At 39.0% G+C, this 9,033-nt stretch overlaps 2 protein-coding genes across 6 annotated transcripts in view; one reads left to right on the top strand and one right to left on the bottom strand.

The window, feature by feature from the left end:
- Nucleotides 1-233: 233 nt before the first annotated feature.
- Nucleotides 234-1,763, top strand: LOC112224913 (glucagon-1). Its single transcript, XM_024388512.2, has 4 exons — nucleotides 234-586; nucleotides 697-802; nucleotides 904-1,059; nucleotides 1,435-1,763. The coding sequence occupies exons 2-4, from the start codon at nucleotides 708-710 to the stop codon at nucleotides 1,553-1,555; spliced, it is 372 nt and encodes a 123-aa protein (XP_024244280.1). The 5' UTR covers nucleotides 234-586; nucleotides 697-707; the 3' UTR covers nucleotides 1,556-1,763.
- Nucleotides 1,764-5,788: 4,025 nt separating this feature from the next.
- Nucleotides 5,789-9,033, bottom strand: part of LOC112225191 (sodium-driven chloride bicarbonate exchanger) — a 59,197-nt gene continuing 55,952 nt past the window's right edge. For 2 of the 5 annotated variants that reach the window (XM_024388907.2, XM_024388906.1), the window contains exon 24: nucleotides 5,789-8,907. In XM_024388907.2, the coding sequence (XP_024244675.1) occupies nucleotides 8,709-8,907 (199 nt within the window). In that variant the 3' untranslated portion in view covers nucleotides 5,789-8,708. The remainder of the gene's footprint in view (nucleotides 8,908-9,033) is intronic. The other 3 variants (XM_024388908.2, XR_002949544.1, XM_042306533.1) reach the window with 3 other exon arrangements.

The following is a 9,033-nucleotide window of genomic DNA, read 5'->3' as shown; positions in this document are numbered from 1 at the left end:
CACATTAGTATTGAACAAATAAACAAATTAATATAATACTGAATTACATTGTGTTCGTTCCTTGATCACCTAAATATCTGATCAGTCTCTAAATTCCACTCAGGATAAAATGCTGGAAGGAGGTGTTTCAATGTTTGCTTAACTCCATGTTCTTACGTTCCACAAACACTGAACCTGCAGTGCAAACCAGGCTATCTGAAAACAGATGGTAGACTGTTATATAAGTATTTGGATTTGTTGGACAGGATGAAATCATGTTTGATTTCGACACCTAAGTGACAGCTTTTACCTCTGGACAGTTCCACATTTAAACAAAGATGGACTGCAAATGTATCTAGTACGTTGAGTCGAGTTCTGACTAATGGATTGAGAGTAACGAATGTGCTTGTGCGTCTGTGAGGAGGGTGCCACCTGAGCAGACAGTCACCCAGCTCAACTATATAAAGGCTGGCCAGACCAAGAAGGGGCCAAGAAGCAGCTCCAGGGAGCCAAAGAGAGAAAAAAACAGCAGAGATCTACCTACGCACAGCAGGCAGCCAGGCACAGACTCCCCCTTTCTCACCGACACTCAACAGAGGGAACAGAGGTGAGCAGCACCAAACCCCTAAAACTCATTTTCAACCGCTGATACTTCACATCAGGAAGTTTCTCTGAATTTGTTTTTAACAATTTCCTATTTCCACTGCTAATATCTAGGAGGTCAAAAGATGAAAGGCACCCACTCTTTCGCTGGACTTCTGCTCTTGATCATTGCTCAGAGCAGCTTGCAAATCCCGCAGGAGGACACAGAGGACAACTCCAGGTAGGAGCCTCAAACTCTGAGAAACTTCTGAACTCTGCACCAATCAGGTTCAGTCTCTCTCTCTCAGCATCCTGTAACTACTGACTTGTCTGTTTCTGCAGCCTATTGACAGAGGACTCTATGTTCAGCGAGCCAAGGGAGCTTTCGAACACGAAGAGACATTCAGAGGGAACATTCTCTAACGACTACAGTAAATATCTCGAGTCGAGACGAGTGCAAGACTTTGTCCAGTGGCTAATGAACTCGAAGAGAAGTGGGTGAGTGTTTCTTTCTTTTTCTCCTACTGTGTGTGTCTGTTTTCCTCATTCCATTTCAAAAAGCAGTAGATCATCTTCCAATATGTTCCAGCTTAACCTGAAACTGTATGAATGCAGTACTTAAGCGATAGGATGAATGAGCTATAATGAGCTATAAACAAAGACAAAAATGCCCTCAATTTTTATGACATACTGTAGATATTTACTACATGTTGGTGATTTTCATGGTTTTCAGTTACAGCTCAGAGAAATCTTACTTTAGCAGATTAATAATCCACAGTGAATCAATGTGTTTAACAACTGCTTATTTCCCATATATTATTAACTTTATATAGTTACTATCAACACTATAAAATCTCTCCATATTTTTTTTAGGGGTCCCATCAAACGACATGCAGAGGGTACCTACACCAGCGACGTGAGCTCCTACCTGCAGGACCAGGCAGCCAAGGAGTTTGTGTCCTGGCTGAAGAATGGCCGAGGCAGACGAGAATAGGGCTGCTCTACTCAGCCACAGATTCCCAGTGTCTTATTATTCAGTCACAGAGTCCCAGTGTCTTATTAATCAGTCACAGAGTCCCAGTGTCTTATGTCTTATGAGCCCCCAGTCAAGAGAGAATGCAACTCATCCAGAATGACCCCCCTTGTTCAATTTCCTGTATCCTCCTTCCTCTGGTCATGCTAATAAATCCCCCGACAAGAAATTGTGTTGCCTGTCAATTGCTTTTTGTTTGTTAACATAAAATGGTGACATACTGTATTAACTAAATGCTTCACTTTGTACTTCAAGGGCAAGATTTTCAGTGTTAGGAGGGGAACAAGATCGAATGGTTAAACAATAGCCTAATTAAAAATGATTGATTAAAAAAAACACTCTCCTTCTAAAAATAACAGGTTAAAAATTTGGGTAAAACTGGCCCAAAATATGTAGTCTGTACCTTGCTAATTTTGTTGGAGAAAAATGTTAATAAACCATTATTCTTGCCATACAAAATGTATTCAAATATCCAAAGATACACTCAAAAGTATGTGGACGCCCCTTCAAATTTAGTGGATTTGGCTATTTCCCGTTACTGACAGGTGTATAAAATCGAGCAAACACCCATACAATCTCAGTGATCCGTTACTTTCAACGTGGCACCGCCATAGGATGCCACGTTTCCAGTAAGTCAGTTTCATCAAACTTCTGCCCTGCTAGAGCTGCCCTGGTAAACTGTAAGTGCTGTTATTGTGAAGTGAAAATGTCTAGGAGCATCGGCTCAGCCGTGTAGTGGTAGGCCACACAAGCTCACAGAGCGGGAACACCGTGAAATGGGTTTCTATGGACGAGCAGCCGCACACAAGCCTAAGATCACCATGCTCAATGCCAAGTGTCGGCTGGAGTGGTGGCCTGCACAAAGCCCTGGCCTCAACCCCATTGAACACCTTTGGGATGAATTAGAACGCCGACTTCGAACCAGGGCTAATCGCCCAACATCAGTGCCCGACCTCACTAATGCTCTTGTGGCTGAATGGAAGCAAGTCCCCGCAGCAATGTTCCAATATCTAGTGGAAAGCCTTCACAGATGAGTTGAGGCTGTTATAACAGCAAAGGGCAGACCAACTCCATATAATACCCATGATTTTGGAATGAGTGTCCACATAATTTTGGCCATGTAGTGTATCTAAACACTAACCAGAGAGATGCCTTATCATATGAACCCATAAACACAAATATTGTGGAAATACTATATTCAGTTCAAATATAATCCTTACTTTTATAATAAATGTAATTGTATTATATATAAATATAGAACCTGTGTCAATCGATGAGTAACAATTTAAGATCATGTTCGAGTAGAGAACCTGTGATCACGGAGGTGGAACCCAAATCAATCAACCTTGAGGACAGCCATATCACCAAGGGGAAAACACACCCAGGGATTTCAATCAAGTAATGGAATGACGTGATGTGAATCAACAGCCTGGCAGGGATCAGGGATCAGGGAGCACTTCCTAGGTGTTACTGGCATGGAAATAAACTAGTCACATGTGCCAGATATATGTCATGCTTTGGGATGTGATACCTCTCTAAGCTGTCAGCTAGTGAATTGAAAACCATCTGTTGATTTAGAAAAAAAAAACGCCTGCCCACACAATTCTATTTATATTCCAAATCTCTAAGGGTCATACTGGGCATTTGCCGTAATAGAATTTGGGTCTCTTTTGTTGTTGAATAAAAAATTATATGTAATTCACTTCTGTGGACGAGGCTGTCATTGTTTTGTACAATATGTTCAAGTGAAGTCACAGTGTATAATCCAACGTATTACCTCCAGGCAAATTGAGGTCCTGCAATGAATGACTTCAGCAATTGTACTTCCTCTTTATCCAACCTTATGCTCACAAGGCAGATGTGGCTGTGAGTGAAGTGGAAGACTCAGTTCAGTTGAGGGGATTTTTGTCAAACACTTTCACCCAAAGTGTAATGTGACCTGACCTTTGACCAATCACATCCGATTTTTTTCAGAGCTGATCTGATTGGTCAAAAAAAAACAATTAGTGAAAAAATTATTCTGAATTGGACTGCCTGTCTAAACGCTGCCCTAGTGTATAAGGTTAGTCAACCTTTGAACTCAAAGTTGACCCTCCCTGCCTTTATTAACTGGAAATTGCATACTCCTTGGCTTTCTCGTAGATCAAAGCATACAGAGTAAATCTAAAAACTCTTACAAATTTAGAATTAGGGTTCTATTTAGGGCATTTGTTTTAGGTGTCAAGGCCATTTCAGATCACTAGTTGACTTACTCCAAATCAGACATTCCAAACAGCATGCAGGGACTCTGATGGCACAGCTGGCGCTGCAGTACAGCGCCCTTAACCACTGCGCCACCAGGGAGGCCCTGCATGCAGTAATATTGATGGGGAAAATAAACATGTTCAAATAAATGTATTAAGTTTGAGTTTTATACTTTCATAGTAAATGTGCATACAGTTGAAGTCAGAAGTTTACATACACTTTTAGGTTGGAGTCATTAAAACTCGTTTTTCAACCACTCCACAAATATCTTGTTCACGAACTATAGTTTTTCTACATTGCACATGACGCAAGTCATTTTTCCAACAATTGTTTACTGACAGATTATTCCACTTATAATTCACTGTATCACAATTCCAGAGGATCAGAAATGTACATACACTAAGTTGACTATGCCTTTAAACAGCTTGAAAAATTCCAGAAAATTTTGTCATGGCTTTAGAAGCTTCTGATAGGCTAATTGACATAATTTTAGTCAATTGGAGGTATACCTGTGGATGTATTTCAAGGCTTACCTTCAAACTCAGTGCCTCTTTGCTTGACATCATGGGAAAATCAAAAGAAATCAACCAAGACCTCAGAAAAAAATTGTAGACCTCTACAAGTCTGGTTAATCCTTGAGAGCAATTTCCAAATGCCTGAAGGTACCACGTTCATCTGTAAAAACAATAGTACGCAAGTATAAACACCATGGGACAACGCAGCCGTCATACCGCTCAGGAAGGAGATGCGTTCTGTGTACTAGAGATCAACGTACTTTGGTGCGAAAAGCGCAAATCAATCCCAGAACAACGGCAAAGGACCTTATGAAGATGCTGGAGGAAACAGGTACAAAAGTATCTACAGTATATCCACAGTAAAAAGAGTCCTATATCGACCTAACCTGAAAGGCCGCTCAGCAAGGAAGAAGCCACTGCTCTAAACCCTCCATTAAAAAGCCAGACTACAGTTTGCAACTGCGCATGGGGACAAAGATCGTACTTTTTAGAGAAATGTCCTCTGGTCTGATGAAACAAAAATAGAACTCTTTGGCCATAAAGACCATCGTTATGTTTGGAGGAAAAAGGGGGAGGCTTGCAAGCCGAAGAACACCATCCCAACCGTGCAGCATCATGTTGTAGGGGTGCTTTGCTACAAGAGGAACTGGTGCACTTCACAAAATAAATGGCATCATAAGGAAGTAAAATTATATGGATATATTGACGCAACATCTCAAGACATCAGTCAGGAAGTTAAAGCTTGGTCGCAAATGGGTCTTCCAAATGGACAATGACCCCAAACATACTTCCAAAGTTGTGGCAAAATGGCTTAAGAACAACAAAGTCAAGGTATTGGAGTGGCCATCACAAAGCCCTGACCTCAATCCTATAGAAAATGAGTGTGAAGAACTGTGCGAGCAATGCGTGTGCGAGCAAGGAGGCCTACAAACCTGACTCAGTTACTCCAGCTCTGTCAGGAGGAATGGGCCAAAATTCACCCAACTTATTGTGGGAAGCTTGTGGAAGGCTAGCCGAAACGTTTGACCGAAGTTAAACAATTTAAAGGTAATGCTACCAAATACTAATTGAGTGTATGTAAACTTCTGACCCACTGGGAATGTGATGAAAGAAATAAAAGCTGAAACAAATCATTCTCTCTACTATTATTCTGACATTTCACATTCTTAAAATAAAGTGGTGATCCTAACTGACCTAAGACAGGGAATTTTACTAGGATTAAATGTCAGGAATTGTGAAAAACTGAGTTGAAATGTATTTGGCTAAGGTGTATGTAAACTTCCGACTTCAACTGTATACAAGATGCATAATAAACAGTTATACTTCAGCTCTAAAGACCAGTAACAATAGGAGACAATAAACTTAATATTGTTTTGCAGTGCCAAGTTCCCTTACACTGCTTCACGGATTTCTGCCACAAACAAAACTGATTGAGTGACTTTTCAAACACATTTATTCAGAGCTAAGTACAATTAGTAACACGAGTAGTAGTAGCAGAGTAGAAATGTTCAACAAGAGATTTCAAAATATTTTGCAGATATTGATCATTTAAAATTAAGCAAAAGGTATTATAGATAAATAGGCTTAGAAAATTAGATGTGAACAAATTCGTTGTTGGTATTGTACAAAGGAAATATAGTCTAATAATCTTTATAACAATAAATATAGCTCCTATAAATGCTCCCCTTCTAGAAAAAGTGCTATTGCATTTGTTTCTATAGCCCATGTGTGTTGCCCTTTAGCAGACGCCTTCAAGTATCAGTTAAGCTTCATATTTAGTTACTAAGTGGACAATCATTCCTGGGCACACACAATGCCCCCATGACAAAAAACTCAAATAAAAGAGAACACACAAGCATAAACTTTGCAGCTTGAAAATATTGATATACTGCAATAACTGCAACTATTTCAACTTTGGCAACAAATATTATGATTTAAAATAAATGCCAGGATTTTCTTTTCTTCTTGAACATTGTTTCAATACTATCTATTGATATGCATAACAGTATTCTACAACGTAAGTCAGGCGTTTTACTAATCAAATGCTCAATGCAATGGTTGCGCTTTGACCAAGAATAAATTGCCAACAATAAATAATATAAAAATGCTATTTTCAGCTAATCTCTTTACTGGTAGTAACACAATTGGAAAATATTCTAAGCTTAAAGACTATTGCAAATAGCTAAACTCATAATGCATTGAATATTTTAAACACAGATACTGTAGATTTTTATTTGCCAATGAAAGTAGCCAATTCCTGCAGTCAAACGACCTAGTGGCCGCATGGGTGAAATGTTGTTTTTTTTTAAACGCCGGGATGCAAACTTAAAAGGTAATAAAAAATGTTTAAACCCATAACCATCTGTGTGAGGTGTATACTTTTGTGTCAAAGTAGATTTGTTTAAGACGACCAAGAAACACTCCAAGTGACCCTGATTGAGCCCACTGCAGTAAAAGGTTCATCAGATGCTGTATATTTCATAAAAGTGGATTAATTAAAGTTGCATTGCATACAGTACATTTTCACTTTGCCCTATTTTGTAGATATATGAACTCATCAATTGTATATACTGATGCACAGTACATAGTCTTTAACTGCAGTATTGTACACACTTTTTTAATCGATTGTTTATCTGGTTGGATAATTTAGCAATTTCAAAACAACTGTCATATTATGATATTGAAAAAAATACAAAAACATACAAAATACATTCAATAAATTAAAAAAACAAACTCAAGCTGAAAATAGTTTCTCAATGTGACAGATACATCCTCGATACATCCTAACATTCTGTTGCTTTCACATACAGTCAAACTTACCTCTCCTATATCACGCGGGTATTACTTGACATTTAAAAACACAAAAACAAATAAAAACAAAGAAGCAGCTTCCGACACAGAAACTATAAACACTAACGCTTTTGATACACACAAAGATTTACAAGACAAATGTAAAGGAATGGTAAACTGTGGCACACAATTTTGATTTGTTTTCAACACAGTGAAGGGGGAAACGTCATAGGCTTGTCTCCCTTGCGAAGCAGCCCTTCTGCATATTTCTCCTCTTCTTTTGTTTCCTGTTCTTGGATAAGCTGTGGGTATCAACACTGGCTGTTAGTGCCTTCAAGTATACAATTTCAGAACGTAGCTTATAACTATCAGCTGTCCGGCTCCAACAATGGAGATTCTCCATTATGAATCATTTTTTTGTCCAGGATTAGGCTTAATCTGTGTCCCCAAATGTATCATCAACTGATGTTTTAGTGGGGAGGGGCTTTAACGTGAACATTAACACCATATTGATGTGCTTTAATAAATCGCATGGTAATCCCATCCCATACAGAGTTGCACTGTATGTTCAGGCAGCTGAGAAGTATAATGGGATCAGAATCTCAGACAATGTTCATGAAAGAGCAGTTTTCACAAGAGAGATGTACTAATATAATTACACTCTCCAGCTGTTGCGTAATGGGAGCCTGCAGCTAGTACGCTGTCGTGCTCCTTGCCGAACTGCCCGTCACGGCCATTGGCTGAGGCATAGTAGATTGGGTAGAGGGATGACTGTCATGCTAGCAGAGCCTGATTGTCACAGCAGCATCATGTTGTCAGAGATGCACTTTCCTACTTTACATCCTTGCTTTCTCAGTCATGTCACTTTAGACCGAGCACATTCATTTGTCACTGCCTGTAATACGCTGGGTTTATATTCCAAGCAGTGAACAGGTAACGGATTTAGCATCCATAATATTGACCTTTGCCTAACATTGGCAGTCGTCAAAGAGTTTCAAAGAGCTGTGCTCTCCCAGTGTTCATGAACTCGAAAATGCATAACATGACAATTTGAAAGATGCAAAATAAGCAGCATATAATTTCAACCTGATGGTAAATTGAGGAATAAGACATTGTATAATCCTGCCTCATATCATGCAAAGATAAACATAATTATTTTTATTCCAAAAAGTGATGGTCACCAAATGGAGTAAGGATGCTCAAACGGGCACGGGGATCAGACTCTTACCTTTGAGGGGTTCAGCATCTTAGAGGACATAAGAGAGTTTATGACAGAGATGGAATGGGAAAATACAGTCAAGAAAATTCATCAGTTCTAAAGTGGATGACAATCTGCAATTTCGTTCATATACAATAGCCATGACATATCAATATCCTGAAAATTCTCTATGAGCATGGAACTTGGTCAATATGAGGCATTTTATAAATTCAATGGTACATTGTCATCAGTTTCCAATATAATGGTTATGACACGGTATCTATTCAGTATATTCTCAACAAACTTTTCACAAGGATTGAAGACGTGGGGAAATGTGCAAGAACGTTTGAGTTGCAGGCACATATCTTCAATTAAGACACATTTTTATGCAAACTGACAGAAGAGAAACAAAGATACGTTTTAAATGGAAAACTTCAATGTGCTGATTTTGGGGAAACGTGCTTGAGGCAATGCAATACCATTTTGAGTTGTCGGAGTTGACATTCCACGTGTTTCCAAAAGAGCCTTTGGACATTTCATCTGTGATGTTGAGTACGGATTCACTCCTAAAAAACAAGACATAATCATGCATTATAATACACAACAAACAGTCAACTATTTGACTACCAATGAAGCTTGAAGTCTTTTTACAGTTTAAAAAGGGAGATATAATGTTATCATAATGGCCTGAC

Source organism: Oncorhynchus tshawytscha, linkage group LG26 (genome assembly GCF_018296145.1).
Source record: "Oncorhynchus tshawytscha isolate Ot180627B linkage group LG26, Otsh_v2.0, whole genome shotgun sequence".
Lineage (NCBI taxonomy): Eukaryota > Metazoa > Chordata > Actinopteri > Salmoniformes > Salmonidae > Oncorhynchus > Oncorhynchus tshawytscha.
Note: the sequence above shows the minus strand (reverse complement) of the source record. Positions and strands in the feature narration are given on the sequence as shown.

What these genes read in the sequence shown, in the direction of transcription:
- LOC112224913 (XM_024388512.2), top strand. Translation starts at nt 708, where the DNA reads ATGAAAGGCACCCACTCTTTCGCTGGACTTCTGCTCTTGATCATTGCT. An exon ending in GACACAGAGGACAACTCCAG is followed by an intron (nt 803 to 903) that starts GTAGGAGCCTCA and finishes CTGTTTCTGCAG; the next exon opens with CCTATTGACAGAGGACTCTA. An exon ending in ATGAACTCGAAGAGAAGTGG is followed by an intron (nt 1,060 to 1,434) that starts GTGAGTGTTTCT and finishes TATTTTTTTTAG; the next exon opens with GGGTCCCATCAAACGACATG.